The 27,668-nt window shown below is 51.4% G+C and overlaps 1 protein-coding gene across 4 annotated transcripts in view; it reads left to right on the forward strand.

The window, feature by feature from the left end:
• The window catches only part of PDPK1 (3-phosphoinositide dependent protein kinase 1), a 74,406-nt gene that overhangs the window by 37,681 nt on the left and 9,057 nt on the right, over nt 1-27,668 (forward strand). For 2 of the 4 annotated variants that reach the window (XM_077985185.1, XM_015125388.3), the window contains exons 5-11: nt 570-714; nt 1,375-1,472; nt 13,427-13,502; nt 17,832-17,900; nt 18,142-18,238; nt 20,126-20,299; nt 23,444-23,661. In XM_077985185.1, the coding sequence (XP_077841311.1) occupies nt 570-714; nt 1,375-1,472; nt 13,427-13,502; nt 17,832-17,900; nt 18,142-18,238; nt 20,126-20,299; nt 23,444-23,661 (877 nt within the window). Of the gene's footprint in view, nt 1-569; nt 715-1,374; nt 1,473-13,426; nt 13,503-17,831; nt 17,901-18,141; nt 18,239-20,125; nt 20,300-23,443; nt 24,320-27,668 lie in introns of all 4 variants that reach the window. The other 2 variants (XR_013411380.1, XM_077985186.1) reach the window with 2 other exon arrangements.

Consider the following 27,668-nt stretch of genomic DNA (forward strand, 5'->3'; position numbering starts at 1 on the left):
CCCCCGGCCCCCAGGATCTTTGTGCATTGAAGCCTGCACGTGAGTTATGTGTGCTTTTTAGTCAGGGTCTGTAGGCCCTGTCTCCAGCGGTCCGCTTTCACTGAAGCCACAGACACCGCCAGGGGCCAGAGGGGCAGTCGGGGCTGAGAGGCTCTGTTCCCGTTTCCTTGAGACAGTGTAATGGTGTTCTTGATGAGAAACCCCTCATCAATGCTGGTGCCTCATCTTGGAGCTGGGGCCTGGGGTGCCCGTCAGATCCAGGGACATGACTTTCTTGGGCCACAGGTACTTTCAGTTTGCATTTAATTAAAACCAATTCTGATCAGTCTTTTAAGGCTAGTTTTCAAGAAATGACTTTTACAAAATAAATACATTAGCCAGGCGTGGTAGCGCCTACCGATATTCCCAGCCACTTGGGTTGGTTAAGGAGGGAGGATCGCTTGAGCCAGGGAGGTTGAGGCTGCGGTGAGCTATGACTGTGCCCCTGCACTCCAGCCTGGGCAGCAGAGTAAACCTGTTCCAAAACAAAACAAAAGATTTTTACACTTCCTTAACTGCACAATATTCAGATTTCGGCCTTAGTTATGCCAAAAATGGAGAACTACTTAAATATATTCGCAAAATCGGTTCATTTGATGAGACCTGTACTCGATTTTACACGGCTGAGATTGTGTCTGCTTTAGAGTACTTGCACGGCAAGGGCATCATTCACAGGTAACCTCGGGGGTGGCTGGGTGGGGTTTACAGGATGTCAGTTTAATGATTAGGGCCAGTGACCATTTGGCTCACAGGCCACAGCTGATGCCCAGATGGTCCCCGCCCTTGAGGTCAGCCTGGTTGGAGTGCTCCCTGGATGGGTGTGACTGAGATGCCTGCCGGTGCCACAGCGGGAGCGCCAAGGCAAGGCCACACGTCCATGGAGCCCTGACATGGAGAAGCCGTCCTGCAAATGCCACATCAAATGATTTCGTGTCTTTCCCGGCAAGCTAATGATTCTTTTCACCATCTTGACTGATGCGTTTTATCTTTTTCTGTGGTACCTTCTGTGTGTACTTCTTTCTGGTCTGATTTTCCATGACTTTCTGATAAAGTCATCTCAGAAGTGTGCACAGCTGTCATCTTGTGTGTTAAAAATGATAGATTATACTTCATTAAAAAGCTAATTAGAATGGCATGGAGATGTGAGGCGGTAAATCCCTACTGTGTACAGTGAAAACTTGTTGCTTGTGAGCTTTCGGCCCGTATCCCCTGGTTGTCAGCCTGTAAGGATCATAAGCATTCATTCGTTCATTTTGTTTTCAGCAAAATTTAGAGTACGTAATAATGTTGCTGTTTCACGTATTTCTTCTCAAATGTGAAAATCTACTTTTACAGGGACCTTAAACCGGAAAACATTTTGTTAAATGAAGATATGCACATCCAGATCACAGATTTTGGAACAGCAAAGGTCTTATCCCCAGAGAGCAAACAAGGTGTGTGAGTTTTATTTCTAGCAGAGCCTGGCTGCGTGCTTAAGATGGAGAGCGACTTCTGAGGAGTGTGTTGCATTGTGTCATCTTCATTAACGACAGAGGTGGGGACACCTTGGCTGTCCTCAAACCGATCTTGAACTTTCTCTGGGCAAGACCCTGCCTTGCCAGCAGGTCTTCCTGCGGGGCCCCAGGCAGTGTGTGCTGGTGTAGAGGGGAGGGTACTGGTTCTCCTCAGCGTCTGCTCTGGTTCATCCTCCCTGCTCGTCTTCTGGACAATGCGGGGAGCCACATTCGTACCCAGTCACCCGTGTGCGGGACTGGGAGCCGTGTGGTCAGCTCCTGGCTCCTCCTGGCTGTATCGCAGGTAGGATCTGGGGGCGCACATCCCTGTACCTCAGTGCCCTCGCTCCGTTACCTGTCCGTCTGTCTCCCTGCTGGCCACGTGCATGTTTGTCATCACGAAGCCCCGGTCCTGTTCCCAAGGGTAGTTTCTAGCCTTGGACCCTGTTGTGGCAGCTCCATCGGAGATGTTGCTGAAAGTCCACTTGGGCCAGAGAAGTGGCCTAGGTTGTCTGAGCCAGCTGGGGCGTCTCGATGCCCTTCAGGTGCTTATTGGGTAAAAGTCATAAACTCTGGAGGTGTAAAGAAAGACAGTTGAAATTCTTTTTTTTTTTTTTTTTTTTTGAGACGGAGTCTCGCTCTGTCGCCCAGGCTGGAGTGTACTGGCCGGATCTCAGCTCACCACAAGCTCCGCCTCCCGAGTTTACGCATTCTCCTGCCTCAGCCTCCCGAGTAGCTGGGACTACAGGCGCCCGCCACGTCGCCCGGCTAGTATTTTGTATTTTTTAGTAGAGACGGGGTTTCACCGTGTTAGCCAGGATGGTCTCGATCTCCTGACCTCGTGATCTGCCCGTCTCGGCCTCCCAAAGTGCTGGGATTACAGGCTTGAGCCACCACGCCCGGCCTGACAGTTGAAATTCTGAAGGCTGCTCGGGAGTGCTGGGTAGAGAGAAGATAAAGCCTTGGGGTGAGGTTTGGGGAAGCTGAAGGCTGTTGTGTGCATTATAAGTGATCTTGAAGATGAACCTCGGGTGATTGCTGGGGTCTGTCTGGGTCAAGAGGCTGGGTCCAAGGGCCTCCAAGTGGTGCATGAGCCCCTGCCTGGGCTTGGGGTGCCCGTCAGAGAAAGGCCTCCCTAGAGAGCTCTGGGGGGGTCAAAGGTGCTGGAGACCGGTTTGGAGGGACGTGAGTGCAGGTTTGTTGGTGGAAGAAAGATTCAGATAGAAGTGACCGTGTTGTAGCTGCTCTCGTGTGGAAAAGGGGAACCGTGATCACGGAGCGGTGGTGGTTCTGGCCTCATCTCCACAGACGGCGAGCTGGCCCCCAGTAGCTGGAGGAGAGCACAGCTGGGGGGAGAGCAGGCCCTTTAGCAAGGCAGGCACTCCGGACTCAGCTCGGCGTTTCTGTTTCTTAGGAATTGGCCCTGTACTCTGTGTGCTGGGAGGTACCCAGCTGGTGCCTGTGGGGCCTCTCTTGGCACCTTGAGGTAGTGGCTCGTTTCCTCCACTGGGCCGTATCTTTCCCTTCTGGGTGTTTCCAGCCCTGTGTTTTCACACTCAGGGCTCTGGTTAAGATTCTGTCAGTTGGTGCTTTCATCTCTGCACAGTCATGGAGGCCCTAAGACGCTGTCTTGGATTTGGGAACTTCTCTGAGAATCCTCAAACATCACCCTGGCTGTGCATGGGGACTCACACCTGTAATCCTAGGTCTTTGGGAGGCTGAGGCAGGGGGATCGTTTGAGGCCAGGAATTTGAGACCAGCCACTGGGCAACATGGTGAGACTCCATATCTACAAAAACAACAAAAATCATCCTGGTGTGATGGCATACACCTGTAGTCCCAGCTACTCGAGAGGCTGAAATGGGAGATTGATGGTGTAGTGAACTAGGATGATCCCACTGCACTCCAGCCTGGGTAACAGAGTGATCAACTGTGTTAAAAAATAGTAGTAATAAATAAAAAATAAAAAAAGCCTGTAATCCCAGCACTTTGGGAGTCCACAGCGGGTGGATCACGAGGTCAGGAGATCGTGACCATCCTGGCTAACACGGTGAAACCCCGTCTCTACTAAAAATATAAAAAATTAGCCGGACGTGGTGTTGCGTGCCTGTAGTCTTAGCTACTCAGGAGGCTGAGGCAGGATACTCGCTTGAACCCGGGAGGCAGAGGTCGCGGTGAGCCACGATCGCACCACTGCACTCCAGCCTGGGCAACAGAGTGAGACTCCGTCTCATAAATAAATAAATACGTAAATAAAACATCACCCTTTTGGGGTTAAGATGGAAACCAGCCATCAAGCCAGAGCCTCTTGTTTTCTAAGGTGGCGTAGTTCTGCTGCCCTCCGCTGCCTTTTGTAGCCCACCTGTTCCCCTCCCCGTCCAGTGGCATGCAGGAATGCGCACCTCCCGCCCAAAGCTGCACAAAGCCAGGGAAGTCTTCCTGGCGTTTCAGACAAGCTCTGAAACCTTGATCTGTTTGACTCATTCCTGTTAAATAGTAACCGTTTTACTGACTGGTAATCCTATTTCTGTGTACACAGTGTAACCTCATATCCCTCAGTGTTGTCTGTGACAAAGTTGGACCAAACAGGAACTTCTGTCTCGCAAGCTTTCTTAGGATCTGTCAGTGTCTTGCTGTCCTTGTGCTGACTTCCTGCCCAGAGATGAGCCCACAACATTCCGTGGGGGCAGGAGAGCTGCAGGCTGGCTCTGCCCACAGTCAGCCCCGGGAACCACTCTCTGGGCTGTGCCCGCGGTCAGCCTCAGGAACCATCTCCCTGGGCTCTGCTCTGGGCAGTTTTCCCTTCATGTGGATTTTCTTTCTTTTTTCCCTCCTCCCTTATTCCAAGGCTTTATTTATTCATAATTTCAACGTTTATTTTAGATTCAGAGGATCCATGTGCAGGTTTGTTATGTGGGTAGATATTCTTTCGAATCTGGTATTTGGCACAGGGATAGTCTTGATGCCCTGTCGCCACTTAAAAAAAATAGGCATTTAAGTGCGCTGATGAAATAGCGAAATAGCCTGGGCCCAGTGGCTCACGCCTGTAATCCCAACACTTGGGGAGGCCGAGGCAGGTCGATCATTTGCGCCCAGGAGTTTGAGACCAGCTTGGGGAACACAGCAAAATTATGAAGCGATCTTATGTGTCTCTACATAAGATAAAAAACAAAAATTAACTGGGCGTGGTAGTGCGTGCCTGTAGTCCCAGCTACTCAGGAGGCTGACGTGGGAGGATCACCTGAGCCTGGGATATTGAGGCTGTAGTGAGCCATGATCCTGCCACTGCACTGCAGCCTGGGCAACAGAACAAGAGCCTGTCTCTGGAAAAAGAGAAGAAATCGTGAAGTAAACCTTTGCTTTTTGGTAGCAGGAGGCTAAAAATCTTTACATCATTGTAAACCAGGGCCAGTTGTTTGTGTGTATAGAAGATGTGGTAGTTCTTTTCCTGTTGTTTGAGGAAAAGGAAAAAACTATAATTTATGTGGAGGATTAATTTTGGTAACTTATTTTCTGTTTGAGGTAGTTCAGTATCTTGGAATTGCTTCCTGCGTTGGCTTCTTTTGTGCAGAGATGGCTTCCCCAAAACATCTTCCAATCCAGAATAAAAGTGTTGATGGGAGCAAGGCATACCCAGGTTCCTTACCTGTGCAGCAGCTGTGCCACGCCCTCCTCCTAGAGGGAGGCAGGTTTTCTCATCGTCCCTGTGGGGTGGGGTGGCCCCATATCTGCAGGGGGAGGTGGTGGGAGATGGAGCAGGGCAGTAGTGTGGGCTTGGGAGATTGAGGAGGACCTCCTGGCAGAGAGGACTTCTGCCTCCTCTCCTTGTACAGGAGCCCGTGAATGCATCCTGGTGAGGGCGGCTCACTCAGAGGAAGCTTCCCACCTGGGGTGTCTCTGGCCTGTGCTCTCTTTGCAAGGACCTTGAGGAGCTCGCGGTGTCCTCGGAGCTTCAGACTTGGAGTGGGGTTTGGACACCTGTGTTCTGACCTGTGCAGGCCTTTCTGGTATGCAGCCAGGTGTAGAGGCGCCACTCACCAAACAGGAAGGAGAGGAAGGCCAGCAGGTGTGGGCGGGGCTGGCTGGAGAGGGTGGATGCTGTAGGCTTTAGTCACTCCTCTGTCCCCTCTGTGCACGGCCATTGTCCAGACCCTCAGACTAGCTGCCATTGTGCTTCCCACTATGCTGTGGACTCTAGACGCTCTCCTGAGGGCCACAGCGGCCTTGAGCTTGCCACCTTTCTAGCTTAGGCTGGATCACCCGTCCCCGGCACAGAGAGGAGCTGCCTTCAAAATGGATTTTCCTGTGTGACGGAAAGTGGAATTTGCACAATGAAAGAGAGTGTCCCCATTCTCCCATCACCAAGAGCAGCTCTTCCCATCTTCAGATGGTTTATTTTGGTCTTTTCCAGATTGGCATTCATTTAGGATTGGCTGTGATGCATGGGGCTGGGGAATGTGTTTATTTTTTTAAAACAGAATTACTGCTTGTTGTGAAAAATTCACTCAGTACTAGTGACCTGATGCCCAGCATGCTCAATTGGTTTTCCCTGTAAAAATTCCAGTATGTAGGCCGGGCGCGGTGGCTCAAGCCTGTAATCCCAGCACTTTGGGAGGCCGAGACGGGTAGATCACGAGATCAGGAGATCGAGACCATCCTGGCTAACACGGTGAAATCCCATCTCTACTAAAAAATACAAAAAACTAGCCGGGCGAGGTGGCGGGCGCCTGTAGTCCCAGCTACTCGGGAGGCTGAGGCAGGAGAATGGCGTGAACCCGGGAGGCGGAGCTTGCAGTGAGCTGAGATCTGGCCACTGCACTCCAGCCTGGGCGACAGAGTGAGACTCCATCTCAAAGAAATAAAATATAAAAAATTCCAGTATGTATCGCTGAAATACAAGTCTTTTTAAAAGCATAACCGCAGTACCATACTGTTTTATACATAAAAATTAACAGTCATTGCTTAATATCTCAAAGTGTGCAGTTATATTTCCAGTTCATTTGCATCTGTGTGGCGTTGTTGAACATGGTGCTCTCTCCTGGCCACTATATCACATTCAGAGTTGATTCTCCCCTCCCTGTTCAGAGACTGGTGTTGGGTGTTATTTATTAGGCATCTCTCTGTGACAGCAGCAGCATTTGTGGCCATCGTTGGCCTAAATTCATTAACTCAGTGCAGAGAGTGCAGAAAGGTTATAGCCTAATATATTCATGGGATGGAATTCATTAAAGAGAAACTTCTCCCCAGCAACTTTTGGGTTAACTCGTGGTATCATTTGTAAAGGAAAAGTAGGATAAATGCTTCTTTCCCCCTTTCATGCCAGTTTTGAAAACCACAAATTGATTCACTGTTATCTTCCAATGACGATTAGTTCATAAAAAAGTTACTACCCTTCCTCACACCATACACAAAAGCTCACTCCAGGGCTGGGCGCGATGGCTCACACCTGTAATCTCAGCACTTTGGGAAGCTGAGGCGAGTGGATCACCTGAGGTCAGGAATTTGAGACCAGCCTGGCCAACATGATGAAACCCTGTCTCTACTAAAAATACAAAATTTACGGCTGGGCGCGGTGGCTCACGCCTGTAATCCCAGCACTTTGGAAGGCCGAGGCAGGCGGATCACCTGAGATCAGGAGGTCGAGACCCACCTGACCAACGTGGTGAAACCCCGTCTCTACTAAAAATACAAAATTAGCTAGGTGTGGTGTGCATGCATAATCCCAGCTACTCAGGAAGCTGAGTCAGGAGAATCACTTGAACCTGGGAGGCGGAGGTTGCAGTGAGCTGAGATCCACACTATTGCACTCCAGCCTGGGCAACAAGAGAGAAACTATCTCAAAAAAAAAAAAAAAAAAAAAAAACCCAGGTGTGGTAGCGGACTCCAATAATCCCAGCTACTTGGGAGGGTGAGGAAGGAGAATTGCTTGAACTTGGGAGGCAGAGGTTGCAGTGAGCCGAGATCACAACACTGTGCTGCAGCCTGGGCAACAGAGCAAAACTCCGTCCCCCAGCCTCCCATCTACCCCAGTCACCAAAAAAAAAAAAAAGTTAACTCCAGGCTGGGCATGATGGCTCACACCTGTAATCTCAGCACTTTGGGAAGCAGAAGCAGGCAGATGACTTGAGGTCAGGAGTTCGCGACCAGCTGCCCATCTCTACTAAAAATACAAAAGTTAGCCAGGCATGGTGATGTGCGCCTGTAATTAATCCCAGCTACTTGGAGTAGGGGCTGAGGCAGGAGACTCACTTGCACCTGGGAGACGGAGGTTGCAGTGAGGCGAGATCGCACTACTGCGTTCCAGCCTGGGCGGTGGAGTGAGACTCCATCTCAAAAAAAACGTTCACTCTGAATGCATTAGAGGTCTGAATGTAAGGGCAATAACTGTGACACTCTTAGAGGAAAGTATAGGATTAAATGTGATAATTGGTTTAGGCAATGTTTTCTTAGATACACTGCCAAAGGCATAAGCAACCAAAGAAAAGGATGAGTTAGATTTATGTCAAGTTTTTTTTTTTGAGATGGAGTCTTGCTCTGTCCCCCATGCTGGAGTGCAGTGACTCAATCTCGGCTCACTGCAAGCTCTGCCTCCCGGGTTCACCCTCCTCCTGCCTCAGGTTTCGGAGTAGTTGGGACTACGGGCGGCCCCGACCACGCCAGTCGAATTTTTTTTATTTTTAGTAGAGACAGGGTTTCACCGTGTTAGCCAGGATGGTCTCGATCTCCTGACCTCATGATCCACCCGCCTCAGCCTCCTAAAGTGCTGGGATTACAGGCGTGAGCCACCGCGCCCAGCTATATCAAGTTGAAGCACTTTTGTGCTTCAAGGGATATCACGAAAGTGAAAAGACCCACCAAATAGGAGACACACTCTGCTAATTATCTGTCTGATAAGGGACTTGTATCCAGAATGTAAAGAACTCAGAGGGAGGAAAAAAAAATAAAGCACGGAACAAAGGGTATGACTAGACATTTTTCCAAAGAAGAGATATACGAATGGCCCATAAGCACATGCAAAGTTACTCAATATCATTAGTCATTAGGAAAATGTAAATCAAAACCACAGGGTGATACTACTTCACACCCACTAGGATGGCTGTGATCAGAAGACAGATATAACAAATGTTATCAAGGATTGGGGGGATTGGAACCCACATATGCCATGGGTGGGAATGTCAGATAGTACAGCTACTTTGGAAAACAGGGTGGCAGCTCCTCAAAAGGAAACAGAATTACCATATGACCCTGCAATTCCACTCCTAGGTGTGAACCCAAAAGAAATGAAAACACACATTCAGACAAAAACAGGTGCTAGAATGCCCATAGCATTATTTACAGTAGCCAGAAGGTGGAAACGATGCACGTCATCAAATGAGTGGATGAGTGAGTGGCGTCTCCACACAACGAGGGAATCTTCTCCAGCCCTAAGGAGGGATGAGGTACTTATGCATGCTGCCATGCAAATGGGCGTTGAAAACACTGCCTGAGGTGAAAGCCTGCTGGGATCTGAGAAGGGATTGAGTCTGGAGATGAGCTTACAAGGCGTTACCATTGTTAACCCATGTTAAGTCTTCTGAGCCATCAACGTGGGATGTCTTTCTGTTTATTTAGATCTTTCTTTCAAAAACACTTTGTAGTTTTCAGAGTATAAGCTTTATGCTTCTTTTGTTACATTTATTCTTATTTATTTTTAATGTTACTCTAAACAGAGTTATTGGCTGGGCATGGTGGCTCACACCTGTAATCCCAGCACTTTGGGAGGCCCGGGTGGGTGGATCACCTGAGGTCAGGAGTTGGAGACCAGTTGAGGCTGGAGGATCACTTGAACCTGGGATGCGGAGATTGCAGTAAGCTGACATCACACCACTGCACTCCAGCCTGGGCAACAGAGTGAGATTTTGTCTCAGGAAAAAAAAAAAAAATAGAGTTGTGAATTTTCTTTCCTTTTTTTCCTTTTTTTTTTTTTTTGAGATGGAGTCTCGCTCTCTCGCCCAGGCTGGAATGCAGTGATGCAATCTCGCCTCACTGCGAGCTCCGCCTCCCAGGTTCATGCCATTCTCCTGCCTCAGCCTCCTGAGTAGCTGGGACTACAGGTGCCCGCTACGACACCCGGCTAATTTTTTTGTATTTTTAGTAGAGATGGGGTTTCACCACTTTAGCCAGGATGATCTCAATCTCCTGACCTTGTGATCCGCCCTCCTCGGCCTCCCAAAGTGCTGGGATTACAGGCGTGAGCCACCGCGCCTGGCCTTCTTTTTTTCTTTTCTTTTCTTTCTTTTTTTTGAGACAGAGTTTCGCTCTTGTCGCCCAGGCTGGAGTGCAGTGGCACGATCTCAGCTCACCACAACGTCTGCCTCCCGGATTCAAGTGATTCTCCTGCCTCAGCCTCCTGAATAGCTGGGATTACAGGCGCACACCACCATGACCAGCTACGTTTTTGTATTTTTAGTAGAAACGGGGTTTCACCACGCTTATGGATAAGATGGTCTTGAACTCCTGACTGCAGGTGATCCGCCTGCCTCGGCCTCCCAGAGTGCTGGGATTGTGAATTTTATTTTTGGATTGCTCCTGGAAATTGTGTGGAAATGCAGTTGCTTTTTCCTGCCCTGCACCCTGCTGAGCTCTCCTTAGTTGTCATAGCTTCTCAGTGGAGTCCCCAGGACTTTGTGCACACAGGATCCTGTCATCTGTGGTTCGAGCTAGTTTTACTTCTTCCCTTTCAACCTGGCTGCCTTTTATCTTCTTCCCTAACTGCCCTGGCTGAGACCTCTAGTACGGTGTTGACTGGACGTGGTGAACAGAGCGCCCTGGTCGTAGGGAGAGCGTGGAGTGTTTGACCGTCGAGCACGATGTTGGCCTTAGGCCGTGCGTGCCCTCTGTCAGACTCTGGGCCCTCCCTTCTGTGCCTCAGCTATTCCGTATTTTTGTCCTATAGAGGTGGGGAATTTTTGTTAACTGCATTTTCTGTATCTATCGAGGTGGTCCTGTGTTTTCCTTAGTGCTTGATTCTAATGAGATGCAACGCATTGCTTTTTGTATTTTGAACCAGTCTTGCACTGTGTCATACATCCTCTTCGTCATGGTGCCTAGTCCTTTTCAGATGTTGCCGCATTTGGTTTGCTGGTGTTTCGTCCAAAGGGTAGTCCCATTTTGTGGAGCGTTCTTCTGTGCTGCTTTGTGGGTTTGTGGACAAGATGGTAGCCGGCACCCTTGGCTTTGAAGAGAGTGTGGGTGTCTCGTGAGCTCAGGATCCCTTCTTCAGGTCTTCCCTCCCCAGCGCCCCCTCCAAGTACGACTGGCAGATCTGGGGGACTATGGGTGGTCCATGGAGTTTCTTTGATGAGGGTGGAGACAACAACCCAGCCGAGACCTCACTGTCGGTAGTCCCGTGGCATGCGGGGGCAGCAGCGGCCAGTGCAGGTCTCTGGGCCTGAGTTTCCAGCAGCTGGAGAGGCGTGAGCTTTGGCCAGTCTCTGAGCCTCCCGGGAGAAGTAACTAGGTGGTCTCTGAGGTTTCCTTACGCTCTATCTGGGGCTCTCAGCTCGGATGTCACAGATAGAAGTCAGGGGATCCGTGAGGCTGGATAGGAGGAAATTCCTAATTTTCACGAACCTTTCAGCAAAGCGTACCATTTCCTGCCATTATGAACATCAGCAACAAATGTCTGTCATCAGAAGTCACAGGTATTCTCATGTCATGCTGCAGGGGTCACATCACGGTAGTGACGCCATGCCACTTGTGCCGAGCACCGCTGCCGGGTTACTGTGGCGTGACCGTCTGCTGTGTCATGCCGGTCACATATTACTACATCACAGATCCATCACTGCAATAATTTGATACGTGTATTGAATTATAATTGCTTTCTCCTATAGTCCTGTGTATTTTATGGATTTGGAACATTATTCCAAGGGTAGCCATCTTCTCCACACTCTAGCGGCGCTGTTTGTCTCTAGATTAACTAAGAACAGATGTCCTTTTCCAAGGCGGTGACTTTGCGTATGCCCAGAGGCTTGGAGTCCCACCTTTAGGAAGGTGTGGCAGGGTGACGGTGGGCAAGCCCTAAGGAAAGAAGAGAGGGTGGGAAGACCCTTGGGGAGCGAGGAGGAGCTGAGGGTGGAGCTCCTGAGGGTGGAGAGGGCAGGGAGGATTCCGGGAGATCCGAGCCCAGAGTCCGGCTGCGGGAAGGTGAGAACAGCAGCAGTGGTAGCAGCATCGAGGGCCCTACCAGCGTGGAGCTCGCTATGTAGCACTCGTCTGAGAGATGGGGCGGGTGTTGGTGCACAGACTTGCTCTGTGCACAGCCTTGCTGTTTAAAAACACATATGGCTCTGTGTGCTGCACGACAACCTCAATCATTTAATTATGCATTATATACATCTCTCCATAGGAGAAAGACACATTTTTAGACTTTTTAATGATGGCATTTAAAAAAATACAAGTCACAAAAGCAACGCTCGATGATAGTAAAGAACAGAAACACTGAATAGGTAGATGGAGCGAGTGGCATCCCGTCCTGCCGGCAGACGCAGCCCTCGTCACCGTGCCACACCGGACCCTGAAGGACAGATCCGGCATGGAGAGGGAACTGCAGGGTCAGGGAGGCAAACATCTTTGTGACTTCTGACGCTCATTGGAAAATTGCCCCCAGAAGCGATGCCATTTTACAGCCCCACCCGTAGCGCGGCGTCTGTCCCCTCAGATCCCTGCCAGCGCTATGTATTTTTATTCTTTTTCCCCTTTGCCAATGTGATAGGCTGTGGTGTTCTAATTTGCATTTCTTTGATTCATTGCAGGGCTGAATGGCTTCGTTTGTTTTTGGCTCTTGGTTTGGTTTGCTTTCCTCTAGGCCAGCGGGGGCGAGTGCGTGTTTGCGGATGTCCTTGGTGTTCTTGGCAGGATCACTGAGGGTCCTGGCAGGATGCACATGCAGCCATGAAGTCTTTGTTTTTTGTTTATTTTTTGAGACAGGGTCTGGCTCTATTGCCTAGGCTAGAGTACAGTGGCGCAATTGTGGCTGACCGCACCCTCAACTTCCTGGGCTCAAGCGATCCTCCTTTCTCAGCCTCCCAAGTAGCTGAGACTAGAGGTGCACCACCATGCCTGGCTAATTCCTGAAATTCTTTCTAGACACGGAGTCTCACTATGTTGTTCAGGCTGGTCTCAAGCTCCTGGCCTAGAGCAGTCCTCCTGCCTTGGCCTCCCAAAGCAGTGGGACTGCAGGCGTGAGCCCCCGCACCTGGGCAGTCATGAAGTCCGCAAAAAAGTCATTCACTGAAGGGAACGGGTCCCCGCAGCAGAGGCTGTGAGGTTCTCTCAGCCTGGCCGGAGGAGGGCAGGTGGAAGGGACAACTCAGAACCGGCCCAGGCAGGGCCAGTGTGGACAGCAGCTGCGTGGTGGCCCCGGGCCAGCTCGTGCTGTGGCTCTGCTCTGTCACAGCCCCTCTGTAGAGGAAGGCCCTTGGGCTGGAGGCCTGAGTCTTGTTCCCTTTGTAGCGCCTCAGCTCCCAAGCTGTTTGTGATGGAAAGGAGGTTGTTTCTGGCCTGCAACTGTTTGTGTACCTGGGCACGTTTGGATACCCCAGGTCCTGCAGTGAGCCAGCCAGGACCGTGTCCTCATGCCCTCCGTTGAGCGGGTGCCACCGGCAGAATGCACTGGACGTTTGTGTGCACCTCGCTCTCCAGGCGCGTGTCGGGTGGGAACGCCAGGGTGGAGGGTGCCAGTGTCCAGATGTCAGGCAGGCGTCTTTGAGCAGGTGAGCCGTGAGCCAGCCCCGGTGTGGCCTGGACAAGTCTGGCTCCTGGGGGTGCATGGTCCGCCATGTGCGACACCCACCTCGCAGCCCTGGATTGTCACAGATCGTGAGTCCGAGCGTGACCTTCTCTCTCCTCTGCAGCCAGGGCCAACTCATTCGTGGGAACAGCGCAGTACGTTTCTCCAGAGCTGCTCACGGAGAAGTCCGCCTGTAAGAGGTAAAAACCACTTTCATCTAAGCCGTACTTCCCTTTTCTTTAACATAGAAATTAATATTCGAGAGGGTGAATTTGGTGGCCTTTAAGTAGCTAAGCATACTTTGAAAGAAATCAGCATTTCGCATTTCAAAGCGTATTTTTCGTGGCGTACACACACGTGATACGTTAATGTTGTATTCTAAGCTTCCTGGGTTTGCTGATGCTTTCTGGTTGCAGATATAATCGTTTTTGTGTTTGTTTGTTTTTGTTTTTTGTTTTTTGAGACGGAGTCTCGCTCTGTCTCCAGGCTGGAGTGCAGTGGCATCATCTCGGCTCGCTGCAACCTCCGCCTCCCGGGTTCAAGCGATTCTCCTGCCTCGGCCTCCCAAGTAGCTACAGGCGCCCGCCATCACATCCAGCTAATTTTTGTAGTTTTGGTAGAGATGGGGTTTCACCATGTGGGCCAGGATGGTCTCAGTCTCTTGACCTTATGATCTGCCCGCCTCAGCCTTCCAAAGTACTGGAATTACAGGCGTGAGCCACCATGCCCAGCCTAATTCTTTCTTTAGGAAAAACTATTCAGTGAGGAAAGCGTGGCTCTCATGTGCACGGAGCCCAGGCTTCCTTGGTGCTACCCCCTGTCGGGGTGGAGGGCAGGGACCCTGGCCTTAGGGTTGCTCGGCCACACACCAGCTGCAGTGGGACAGGGTCCCGCCGAGCGCAGGGAGGCCCTGGAGGGTGCCGGTGTGGGAGGGTGGCGGCGTCCAGCAGGCATGAGGGTCTTTGAGAGAGACTGCAGGGCCGGTGCGGGTCACGGGAGGGGAGAGTGGAGAAGCGCCAGCCAGGGAGCCACTGGCAGTGTGGGGGGAGGATGTCCAGGGAGCTGACGACAAGGGTTGGTGAGAAATCTGAGGTGCTGTCTAGGGTGGCTGGGAGGTAGATGGCAGGCTGAGAGGCAGCATCAGAGTCTGGAGTTTGAAGTCTAGGGAGCAGTTGTGTGGAATCAGGGTGGGGCTGGGGTTCCTCCTGCCTCGGGCCAGTCAAGTGCTGCTGAGGGCTGGAGTCAGCTTCGGCTGCTGGTGCCCTCGTGAGTTGACAGGACCACAGGAGTCCCACGCTGCCGCTCTCCTGCTCCGCCAGGTTACAAGGGGCCACCTTCCTGGAGTGAAGTGAGCCACTCTGAGAGAATGAATGATTCTGGTTACGGCAGTTCTGGATGTCTGAGCTTGACAGCTTCAGGAAAAACTGTGGGAGGTGGGGCCATGGCACAAACGTGGTGGGTGGGTGGAAGGGTTCTGAATACTCACTCAGCATCCTGGCCACCTCCAGGCTTTTTCGGTTTTGTTCTTTTAACTTTTTCAACCAGCAGATACTGAGTTCTCTTTTTATTATTATTCAGTTATTCTTTAAAATAGAGATGGGTTCTTGCTGTGTTGCCCAGTCTCGTCTTGAACTCCTGGGCTCAGGTGATCCTCCCATCTCGGCTTCCCAAAGTGCTGGGATTACAGGCGTGAGACATGGCGGCCGGCCGGATACTGAGTTCTTAGCATGGCCAGAGACTGCTTTAGGTCAGAGCTTCCCAACTGGACTGATTCTGCTCCCCTGGGAACACTTGGCCCTGTCTGGACAGTTTTAGTTGTCACAGCTGGGGCAGGGGTAGGGCTGGCACCCAGCGGGGGAGGGGAGGATGAGCTGCTCAGCATCCTGCGATGCAGTCCCTCCCACAGGTGGGGGCGCGACGTACCCGGCTTTCAAAGTGCGTGTGGTCACCACCTAAGAGCTAGCATTTCCTTGTTTGTAGATTTTACCTTCAGGGTGGAAGGCCACTTTAGCGTTGGTCCAGAAAGATCTCCAAGCTCTACAAATATACACATGGGATCCTGCCCTGTGGGAAAAAGAAGGAATGTGTATTCACGTTTTCTCATTTGCGCGTTCAGGTTCTCTGGAGGGATAGACACTGCACGGATGATGGTAGTTGTCTATCGGGTGAGGGAATAGGATTATGAGGAAGGCATTTCTGCATCTCTTTTTCTGCTTTTGAATTTTTTAATCATGTGATATTAAACATTGTTAGGAACGTTTATTATAAAGAGTTGAGGCTCAGCGCGGTGGCTCACGCCTGTGATCCCAGCACTTTGGGAGGCCAAGGCGGGGGGATCACAAGGTCAGGAGATCGAGACCATCCTGGCTAACACGGTGAAAACCCATCTCTACTAAAGATACAAAAAATTAGCAAGGTGTGGTGGCGGGAGCCAGTAGTACCAGCTACTCGGGAGGCTGAGGCAGGAGAATGGCGTGAACCTGAGAGGTGGAGCTTGTAGTCAGCGGAGATTGCGCCACTGCACTCCAGTCTGGGAAACAGCATGACTTGGTCTCAAAAAAAAAATTAAAAAAAGAAGGATTTGAAAGAGGCCGGGCGTGGTGGCTCATGTCTGTAATCCCATTACTTTGGGAGGTTGAGGATGACACATCGCTTGAGGCCAGGAGTTCGAGACCAGCATGGCCAACATGGCGAGACCCTCTCTCTACTAAATATAAGAAAAATTAGGCCGGGCGCGGTGGCTCACGCCTGTAATCCCTGCACTTTGGGAGGCCGAGGCGGGCGGATCACGAGGTCAGGAGATCGAGACCATCCTGGCTAACACGGTGAAACCCCGTCTCTACTAAAATACAAAAAATTAGCCGGGCGCGGTGGCGGGCGCCTGTAGTCCCAGCTACTCGGGAGGCTAAGGCAGGAGAATGGCGCGAACCCGGGAGGCGGAGCTTGCAGTGAGCCGAGATGGTGCCACTGCACTCCAGCCTGGGCAACAGAGTGAAGACTCCGCCTCAAAAAAAAAAAAAAAAAAAAAAAAAAAAGGAAAAATTAGCCGGGCCTGATGGTGAGCGCCTGTAGACCCTGATACTCAGGAGGCTGAGGCGGAGACAGAGGTGGCAGTGAGCTGAGATTGCGGCACTGCATTCCAGCCTAGGTGACAGAGTAAGACCGTGTCTCAAAAACAAAAAAAAGAAAGAAAGAAAGAAAAAGAGAAATTAATTATGAAGAGTTCTTAGAAAATAAGTCTCCAGACCCACTTATAGTCACAGATAATAATTGGGCGTACAGGTTTATAGCTTTTCAGTCAATTTTTTCTATGCAGTTTATAGTTGTTTAAGTGGCTTTTATGCCATTTGAGTCACATTGGGCAGGTGGTTTTGAGCCCTACGTGATTATGTAATGGGCGCTTCCCCCTGTCATTTGAATGACTGGTGGGTGTCTTTATCAGTGTATGGTTTTCTGTCACATGAAGATTGTGGTTCATGGACCTGTCTCTGCTGTCGTGCGTTGAAGAGGTTTCCATTCATTCACACACTGGCGTGTTTCTGACCCGCCACCCAACCTGCACGGGCAGAGGAGGTCTCTTTGCCTGGGGTCGGGGTGAGGGTGTCCCTCTAGTTGTCCCTGTAGTGGGCGAGACAGGGTCTGCTGGACTGAGTGAGGGGCCGCCCTGAATTCCTCGGTTTGGATTTCAGGAAGTGGCATGACTTGGTCTAACTGAATGTTTATTTGATACACCCTTGGTACACGTGCTTTCCGGAAGTGCAATACTGGCTTCCCCTTTTATTTTTGTATTGTATTTAAAAAATATAAATTCTAAAGTAATGGTTTCTGATAAAACATTTGATAATTCACAGAGGTGAAAAACTACCCCACAATCCCTTTCTGCTTGAATTCCATGCTCTGGAGAGGACCTCGTGAAGGTCCAGGCACAGCCCTGCCCCCAGCACCCCTCTTCTCTCTGCTGCTTCCACACTGAAAGGTGGAGGCTCTGCTGCCTGTTTTCTTTTGTTGCTCCGCATTTTAACTAAACACTGAAGAAAGTCAAGTGTGAATGTTACGGTCATTCATTTCGCCTGTGCTGCACTTTCCTGTCCCTGGCAAGCCCTCCACCGGCACTGATGGGAGGGCGCTTCCTTCAGCTTTCTTGGTTGTCTTACTGGAACAGGGTCAGCCCCATTCTGTCCCATCCTGCCCCCTGCCTGGTCTGTAGCCACGTGGTGCCAGGAGTGAGCTCTGCTCTGCTTCAGGATGACAGGTGTGTGTGTATGTTAGTAAGCCCTGTTGGAAATGGCGAAGCTTTGGGGACAGCTGAGTGACCGCCGGTGCCTGCCGCATGCAGACCCTCTGGGCCCAGGCCGCTGGGAGGCTTCTCCAGAGGGCGGGTTCCCCACCCTCACACCTCACTGATCTTAAAGGACAGAATTGCATTAGAGGTGAAACTGGGGCCATGTGGACAGAGTGGAAATTGAGCTGGCCTTGTCACCTATATTTTACACATGTCTTTTTTCCTTTGTTTTCCCCTTACCTTAAAGTTCAGACCTTTGGGCTCTTGGATGCATAATATACCAGCTTGTGGCAGGACTCCCACCATTCCGAGCTGGGTAAGGAGACAGCGTTTCCTGGGCCTTGGAGCCTGTTGGGGTGCACCCCACCGGCCGGCAGTCCCTCCGGCATCGAGGTGGGTGGGGGAGGGCAGCACTTAGTGCCGTGCCCAGGTGGGGGCGCTTGGCATGCAGGGCCGGGGTGTGTTTGCAGGGCTGCGAGGCCGGGGCGCTCATCCCTGCCTGTGGAGGCTTCTGGGATCCTGCCTAGGATGACTTTTTTTTTTTAAATTTTTTACAGAAATGAGTATCTTATATTTCAGAAGATCATTAAGTTGGAATATGACTTTCCAGAAAAATTCTTCCCTAAGGCAAGAGACCTCGTGGAGAAACTTTTGGTAAATATTGTGAATTTCCTTTTGGAAAGGGGATCTGGGACACCCTGAGTCCTCTGAAACTGCTCTCTGAGTGGCTTTCCTGGAGGTTCCTGTGTTCACAAAAAATGGTGTTTTTAGGGTTAATAGTGAGCATAGATAATTACATTTCATGTCGCCAGGCGCAGTGGCTCACGCCTGTAACCCCAGCACTTTGGGAGGCTGAGGCAGGAGAATGGCTTGAACCCGGGAGGCAGAGGTTGCAGTGAGTTGAGATCACGCCACTGCACTCCAGCCTGGGCGACAAAGCAAGACTGTCTCAAAAAAAAAAAAAAAAAAAAAAAAGAAAAGAAAACAAAAACCCAAACCTTTTGAGTACTTATTTTCACTTCTCAGTATCTGCTGGAGAGTACTGGGTACTGTTCCCCTGCTGCCCCCTCCATCCCCCACAGAGCAACTGGATGGGGAGGCAGGCCCTGGGATCCTGCGCTGCCTCTTAAGGCTCAGCTCATTTTCTCGCACAGGTGGAAAGGAATCTCAGTCTCAAAATACAATGAACAACAGCAAGGATTCTTTTACAGTGTATAGTTAAAAATCCTAAAACAAGAAAAATTGAGTAATTAGCAAAGAGAGCGAATCATCACTGGGACCAGCACACTCCTGCGGTTGTGGAGTGGGTGTTGCTGGGACCCTGGAAGGCTGCAGAGCTGTCTCCTCCAGGGACTGATCAATCCCACACCTCAGCCCCAGGGGAAAGAGGTGAGACAGGTTGGGAGAAGCCAGTGGCTGTGGAGCCTAGCGATCCTGGGGCCACCTGCAGGGGCAGGACTGACCCCGCTCCCAGAGTCGTGGTGAGGAGGGATGTCCAGGGCCAAAGGCACAGGAAGGTCAGAAAACTTCTGTTTCTAGAATATAAACTGATGTACCTTTCCCAGACTAACCTCTCTTCTTTGTTTTACCTGGGCTGGTCTTTTAAATTTTCATGTAGCTGACTCTAAAGCTGAAATATACAGATGTCATAAACTAGGGTCTGCAGCCACTTGCGCTGTCATAATCCTGGACGCTCCAGCACCAGTAACTTAACATGCTATGCAGCGTTGATGAGCAAATGCTCAATGGTACAGTCATTTCCTTTTTTTTTTTTAATTTTAGTTCCTTTTATTATTCCTGCTACAGTAGTTTCCTATCAAGAATTAGGCACTTGGAAATTGAAAGGGACTTATAGGCCGGGCGCGGTGGCTCACGCTTGTAATCCTAGCACTTTGGGAGGCTGAGGCAGGCAGATCACAAGGTCAGGAGATCAAGACCATCCTGTCCAACACAGTGAAACCCCGTCTCTACTAAAAATACGAAAAATTAGCTGGGAGTGGTGGCAGGCGCCTGTAGTCCCAGCTACTCGGGAGGCTGAGGCAGGAGAATGGCGTGAACCCGGGAGGCAGAGCTTGCAGTGAGCCGAGATTGCGCCACTGCACTCCAGCCAGGGCGGCAGAGCAGACTCCGTCTCAAAAGAAAAAGAAAGGGACTTATAATGAGATGAGATAAATTAATTTTTTTGGGTGATGGAGTTTTGCTCTTGTCACACAGGCAGGAGTGCAACGGTACGATCTTAGCTCACTGCAAATTCTGCCTCCCGGGTTCCAGTGATTCTCCTGCCTCAGCCTCCCGAGCTGCTGGGATTATAAGTGCGCGCCACCACACCCAGCTGATTTTTATATTTTTAGTAGAGACGGGTTGTCACCATGTTGGCTAGGCTGGTCTCAAACTCCTGACCTCAGGTGATCCGCCTGCCTCAGCCTCCCAAAGTGCTGGGATTCGAGGCGTGAGCTACCATGCTTGGCCACCAGGTTTGGGTTTCTTTGGTCAGAATCACGTTTTCACCCTGGCAGTGACTAGTCTTGATTGTTACTTAAGGTTTTAGATGCCACAAAGCGGTTAGGCTGTGAGGAAATGGAAGGGTATGGACCTCTTAAAGCACACCCATTCTTCGAGTCTGTCACGTGGGAGAACCTGCACCAGCAGACGCCTCCGAAGCTCACCGCTTACCTGCCGGCCATGTCGGAAGACGACGAGGACTGCTATGGCAATGTAAGCTGGCCAGGATGGCGGGTGAGGTGGGTGGCACTGGGTCCTCCGTGCACTGGGCTTCATGCCTGTGCGCCAGACCCACGTGTGATTTGCAGGCGAAAGGGGAGGGTGTCTGTGCCACGGCGGCAGGCCTGTTGGTGGCTGTAGTCTTTGCTGCCTTGAGGCAGTGGCGAGTGAGGTGCGGGGTGGCTCGTGTTTTCCTCATTTCCATGGCTGGGGGCAGTCTAGTGAGTTTCCACCCAGAGGGTGCTGCTAGAACCGGATACTGAGCACCCCGGCACTGGCCCTGGGGTCCCAGGTACGGGACCTCCTGCCCGGCCTGTCGCATCTGCGCTTGGCTTGGTGCTTGTACAGCTGTGCGTCCAAGATGTTCCAGAACACTGCCTGTCTTTCCACAGAAACCCCTGAGTGTCACGTGCTTGGACTTTTGGGACGTGGCGTTGGCAGGGACACTGGCACCGTCTGCGTCAGTGCTGAGTGGGCTCTGAGGCTGCTGGTCTCCCAACTTCACCACAGCCATGCGGTCTTCAGCACACTTTGCTCTTTAAGCTTCTTGTAGAGAAAAGGGACCATATGCCTCAGGGACCGAGGGTGTTGTGAGAGGCAGGCATGTCGCCTACTTTCAACCTTGTTTCCTCTGAGTTCCTCTTGCCACTTCCACCATGACCCCTCATACTTAAGTGTTGTTATCATGAGATCCATTTTTCTGGTTTGACTTCTGTCACTGTGGCTTATTCTAACTGGCACCATGTACGGAGTTCCACTTTCCATGAATGAAGAAGTCTAGATTTTATTTATTTATTTGTTTTGAGACAGGGTCTTGGTCTGTCGCTCAGGCTGGAGTGTAGTGGCGCGATCTCAGCTCATTGCCACCTCTGCCGCTCTGGGTTCAAGCGATTCTCCTGTCTCAGCCTCCCGAGTAGTGGGAACTGCAGGTGTGCGCCACCATGCCTGGCTAATTTTTGTATTTTTAGTAGAGACAGGGTTTCGCCATGTTGGCCAGGCTGGTGTCAATCTCCTGACCTCAAGTGATCTACCTGCCTCGGCCTCCAAAACTGCTGGGGTCTTAGGCATGAGTTACTGCTCCTAGCTGGGAATTCTAGATTTTATCTGAAAGTCATCCACAGCTAAACTTCTGCTAGTGTCCCCTCCTGGAGATGAAGTTTCCCAATGCCCCGTAACGCCCCTCATCCTCCCGACATCCTTTGAGCCCAAAGTCTAGGGGAGCCAGGCCTGGGGGGCAGTCTGTGCTGCCTGACGTGGCCACTTGTAGCTTTCATGTATGCAGAGGGCTGGGAGCCCCGAGGCCCTAGCCCCCTGCTGAGGCCCTCACCTCCACCCTCTGTGCCCCCCAAGGCCCTCACCCCCACCCTCTGTGCCACCCAGCTGCTCCTACATAGTCTTTGGTCACGGCTGGCGGGTGCCACCGGGCTGCAGTGCTCTCCCTGCTGGGCCTGCTGTTGCTGCAGAGGTTGTGCTCGGGACTGGCTGGTGGCCGTTATCCTGTGGGCTCTGTCCTCCGTTCCTCCCAGGGTGGTAGCTGGGCTCTGAAGGAGCAGCACAGGCTTTAGTTGTCTGCAGTCTCAGTGCCTGGAGAGCTTCTCTTAGTGTGGGGGTGGGTGTGCTTGCACACGTTGCGTACCTATGCAGGGCTCTGTGCCTGGGCCTACTGAGAGCTAGGGCTGCTTGATACGTGGGTTCTGTTGCTGTCTGTGAAGTCCGGCTCCGTGTGCTGGCAGCCGACTGTTAGATGGCCCATCCTTAGCTCTGAACAGCTGTGTGGTTTGAAAGCCTTGGAGTGGGTCCAGGCAGGGAGCTCCCAGGTCAGATCTCATATGGGGACAGTGAGTGAGTCTTGGCAAACGGCGTCAAGCATGGAAGGAGCCTTCAGGGCTGTACCTCCTCCTTCCCTGCGGGGCTGCACCCCCTCCTTCATGGGGAATGGGCACTGGGCGTCCCCTTCAGCAGGGAGGTTGGCCATGGTACCCACCCTTGGGTCAAGGCAGGAGGAGAGCAGGTGCTTCGTTGGCTCCTGCTCTCCTGAGGCCCTGCAAGTGCTGGGGCGGTGTTGCCATTGGACAGTGTTGGAGACGAGCAGGCTGGGCAGGCCCACGCCCTGTGGAGGGGCCGGCAGCACTGGGTGTTTCCACCCTGCCCATTGGCGAGCACCTCGCTCCAGCCCAGCTGGGTGAGAGGCTTCAGGGCTGTGGGGCGGGGCTGTTGTGCAGCTGTAGGAGTGCGAGCACATGGGGGACGCTGCGTGTGTGGAGGGTTGTGTGGGGCAGCAGCCAGGGCCTGCATCTGAAGGCACAGAGGATGTGGAAGAGCATGCTGTACTCTTATCCCAGCCATTGCTGATGGTGCCATTGCTGGTGGCACTTTTTCTTTCCCCTTGTTGTTGGCCTCAGCAGAGCTCAGATGTGGGGCTTGCAGCCGGGGATGTGGCTGCCCCCACCCAGGGGTTCTCTAGCCTTGGCAGCCCCAGGAGCGTGTTAGTGCGCAGGCTCTGTCTGCTTGGCACGTTTATGAGTGAGTGAGTTTCCACTGTTGACACTAGTTTGTCATTTTCCCAGAGAAACAGGCAGTGTTGTCTACCGTAAGTTCAGTTTATCTTTGCTGAGATTAAAAGGAATGCCTTTTAAACAGTTGAATGTGTTTAGTCAAATCATAATATGTAGCATCTGTTACAGACTCAGACCCCTGAGACCCCTGGGGCCCAAGGAGGTCTTGCGCGGAGGCCCTGCCTGCCAGCCTGTGCGATGGATCTGCTGCCAAGCCTCCTTGGGCTCCTTCTCTTCCCAGCAGGCATCCCAGCGCCCACCTCCGGGGGCAGCACTGGCATTCACGGGGCCTGCAGGGTAAGGGCCCAGGTCCCCTCTTCCTGGAGAGGAAATCTGAGGCTTCGCCCTTCTGTGGCCCTGATTCCCATGGGAAGAGGAGCCCGACCAGGCAAGATCCAGTGAGGCCTCGGTTCTGTGGCCAGGTGTCCCATGGAGGAGAATCAGGGCTGCCCACCCTGTCGCCTTGCGCCTTGCTGTGTGTGAGCTCCCAAGGCCTGACAGCGGCAGTGCCAGGAGGGGCTGGGGTTTTAGGACTGTAGAGGCAAGTGAAGGTGTGGTTCTCACTTTTCCTTCTTCTCTGCAGTATGACAATCTCCTGAGCCAGTTTGGCTGCATGCAGTTGTCCTTGTCCTCCTCCTCACACTCCTTGTCAGCCTCGGACGTGGGCCTGCCCCAGAGGTCAGGCAGCAACATAGAGCAGTACATCCATGATTTGGACTCGAACTCCTTTGAACTGGACTTACAGTTTTCCGAAGATGAGAAGAGGTTGTTACTGGAGAAGCAGGCTGGCGGAAACCCTTGGTAAGACCTTATAGACATAAGCAATGCTTTGTGCAGAACTGCAGCGTGAACACATGGGGGCTTATGGTGGGTGCCTTTGCCTTGTCACTGCCTCCCTCAGCAGCCTTGGACGCTTGGCCAAGGAGCACATTGTAAGTGCACAGTTGGAAACAGGTGCTTAGGAGGCAGCTGGCCCAGGGGGTGAGTGGGTTGTGACTGCTGGGCGCTGCCCTCCTCTGCTGGGCATTTGGATCTGCTGGGTGTGGCCTGAAGTCACTATGGTGTGGACAGATGCGGCCTGGACTGGGCCACTTGGGAGTTTCTGAGGTTCGCTGTTGTAGCCCCTCTTTTCCACATAGCTTTCCCCGCTTGTCCATTTATGTCTTTTAAGCTGAGCGCCAGGGGCGGTGTGTGTTCAAGGGTGTGCATGTTTTCAGAGGGCTGGGGATCTGTCCTGGGGGCCAGGAATTTACCTTTCCCAATGCTCTTGCCTGCCTGAGAGTGTTTTGATGCTCTAAAAACAAACTTGTGAATTTCCGTTTTATTCCTGTTGAGGCAGATGTCTCCTGTGTTCATGACCATTTGTGTTTCTTTTTTGAGGTACTTTGTGTCCTTTGACTATTTTTTCTTGTATGTTTTGCATCTTTTTTTTGAGACAGAATGTCACTCTGTCACCCATGCTGGAGTGCAGTGGTGCTATCTCAGCTCACTGCAACCTCTGCTTCCTGGGTTCAAGCAATTCTCCTGCCTCGACCTCCCAAGTAGCTGGGATTACAGGTGCCAGCCACCACACCCGGTTAATTCTTGAATTTTTTTTTTTTTTTTTTTTTTTTTTTTTTGAGACGGAGTCTTGCTCTGTCGCCCAGGCTGGAGTGCAGTGGCCGGATCTCAGCTCACTGCAAGCTCCGCCTCCTGGGTCTACGCCATTCTCCTGCCTCAGCCTCCCAAGTAGCTGGAACTACAGGCGCCCGCCACCTCGCCCGGCTAGTTTTTTGTATTTTTTTTTTTTTTTTTTTTTTTGAGACAGAGTCTCGCTCTGTCACCCAGGCTGGAAGTGCAGTGGCCGGATCTCAGCTCACTACAAGCTCTGCCTCCCAGGTTTATGCCATTCTCCTGCCTCAGCCTCCCAAGTAGCTGGGACTACAGGCACCCGCCACCTCGCCCGGCTAGTTTTTTGTATTTTTAGTAGAGACGGGGTTTCACTGTGTTAGCCAGGCTGGTCTCGATCTCCTGACCTCGTGATCCGCCCGTCTCGGCCTCCCAAAGTGCTGGGATTACAGGCTTGAGCCACCGCGCCCGGCCGTTTTTTGTATTTTTTTAGTAGAGACGGGGTTTCACCGTGTTAGCCAGGCTGGTCTCGATCTCCTGACCTCGTGATCCGCCTGTCTCGGCCTCCCAAAGTGCTGGGATTACAGGCTTGAGCCACCGCGCCCGGCCGTTTTTTGTATTTTTTTAGTAGAGACGGGGTTTCACCGTGTTAGCCAGGCTGGTCTCGATCTCCTGACCTCGTGATCCGCCTGTCTCGGCCTCCCAAAGTGCTGGGATTACAGGCTTGAGCCACCACGCCTGGCCAATTCTTGTATTTTTTGGTAGAGATGGGTTTTCCCTGTGTTGGCCAGACTGGTGCATCTTTTTAACATGGATTTTTAAAAGCCATGTGTGTGGAGACTATTCCTTGTTGTATGTTTTGCAAACATTCTTCAGTTTCTCTCCAGTCTTTTGATACTGTTTTTGTATGGAAGCTGCAAATTCTTACCAAGTCCATCCTGTCCCTATTTATATTTTATGTTTTCCATCTTAATCTGGTAAGAAGGGCTTCCCCTCTAATATTTTTACCTGCTTGTCCCTTTTGTGTGGGCAGGGAGGAGCCCAAGACAGTGGGGAGAGGGCTTTGCAGGAAGGTATGCTGGAGTGGAAGCACAAGGCAAGGGGGAGTGGAGGGCCAGGCTAGGCAGGGACAGGACACGTGTGACTTGAGAGACTTGTGGAGAGGAATGAGAGGAAGGAGCTGAGCTCTGGGCCGCCCCAGCAAGTGGGGAACACCACGACTCTGTGCGGTGTGCCACGCCTGTCTCTAGAAAACCTGTGCAGAGATGCTGGCAGGCAGGAACAGTCTACAGCTAGGGGCTCTGACTTGCTAGTTGTGAGTCAGTGTGATTGCTAGGGATGTTAATGTGTACTGAGCCGGAGAAGAGGGCTTTTGATGGGAACAATCTGAGCAGTGCTGCGCTGCGCAGCTCCAAGCAGCAAGGAGGTGTGTGCCCGGCTATGCAAGGAGCTTCCCAGGTTTGTATGTGCTGGGGTCCCCATGAAGGGCTGCTGTGGCCACTCCACATACTTGGCCAGGAGCGCTTTCTCTGCAGAGCCCAGCTGAGAGGTGCTGTCTGCAGGTGTGTGTGTGTTTCAGCTCCTTTGGTGACTCCCAGAAGGCCCCTCTGCCTGGAGCTGTTCTTAGAGGGTCTTGGAGTCCGTCTGGGTACATTAGCCTGGTGCTGGCGGCAAGTCAGGATGCACATTCTCCTGCCTGCTTCCTTTGTCTTCAGGGTTCTCTTCCCCTTTCGCGCTTCCTTCAGATTTTAGGCCCTTTTGGGAAGCTGATGACTCCTGAGATCTTGCAGGATGTGTCTGGCTGCTGGGAGGTCCGTCCAGCACCCGCTCTTTACAGTAGTGGTTCGCATTCTGTGTGTGGCCACCAAATTCTCGAGGTCAGGGCAGTTTTTTTTGCAATACTAAGATGTTATTTGTCTTTTTTCTCTCGTTCTCTGTGAGTGTATGGTGGAGTTTTTCAGTGACCACATGCTGTAAAATAGAATCTATGTGCTTTTGGTCTTTTCTAGGGTCCTAAGTTTTTGGTATAAATATATGCTTTTTTTTTTTTTTTTTTTTTTTTAATGAGACAGTCTTGCTCTGTCACCCAGGCTGGAGTGCAGTAGCATGATCTCTGCTCACACAACCTCCACCTCCCGGGTTCAAACAGTTCTGCCGCAGCCTCCTGAGTAGCTGGAATTACAGGCACACGCCACCATGTCCAGCTACTTTTTGTATTTTTAGTAGAGACAGAGTTTCACCATGTTGGCCAGGCTGATCTTGAACTCCTGACCTCAAGTGATCCGCCCACCTCGGCTTCTCAAAGTGCTGGGATTTCAGGCATGAGCCACCACGCCAACCAACAGATGCATTTTTAGAGATTAATAAATGTCCAATATTTCTACTGAGCTCTTACTTTCTCTTCATTTATACCTGCTATAGCCTCTGTAATTTTACCTTCAACTGAATCATTATTTTGAAATCCTGAAGTTTTCCTTGTGCCCACATGAGAATATGGTAAGTAAGTTCAGGATCACACCTGTAATTTCAGCACTTTGGAGGCCAAGGTGGGTGGATCGCTTGAGCCAGGAGTTCGAGAGCAACCTGGGCAGCATAGTGAAACCCTGTCTCTACAAAAAATACAGAAATCAACCGGGCATGGTGCTACACATCTGTAGTCCTAGCTACTTGAGGAGGCTGAGGTAGGAGGATTACCTGAGCCTTGGAAATCAAAGCTGCAGTGAGCAGAGATCTTGCCACTGCCCTCCAGCCTGGGTGACAGAGTGAGAGCCTGTCTCAAAAAAAAAAAAAGATAAAAGGGATTTTTTTAATTTACATGGAATAGTTTACACTTAAAAAAGAACATTTTAAAAATAAATATGATGAGCTCTTTAAGATCCAATGTTGTTTGTTACAGCTTTTCAGACAATAAATTAAAGAGTCACTGAAGCTCTTAGAAGCTGCATTGTAGACGCTGGAGAGGCCACACAGTAGCTGGGAGACAGAGCCCCTGGCTGCAGCACAGCCTCAGGCTTGGCCACTCTGTGCTGCCACGGTCCACAATGCAATCGAAACTTGCTGGATTCAAGATGTGACTGCAAGCCCAAAGAGGGAGTTGACGTGTCTGCTGCTGAGTTGTGCTTTTGCCTCACAGTGGATGAGTCTACAGACAGCCTGGACCTGCCACTTGGCCTGTGTCCCCGGCTTCTCATCACAGATGA

Source organism: Macaca mulatta, chromosome 20, assembly GCF_049350105.2.
Source record: "Macaca mulatta isolate MMU2019108-1 chromosome 20, T2T-MMU8v2.0, whole genome shotgun sequence".
NCBI lineage: Eukaryota > Metazoa > Chordata > Mammalia > Primates > Cercopithecidae > Macaca > Macaca mulatta.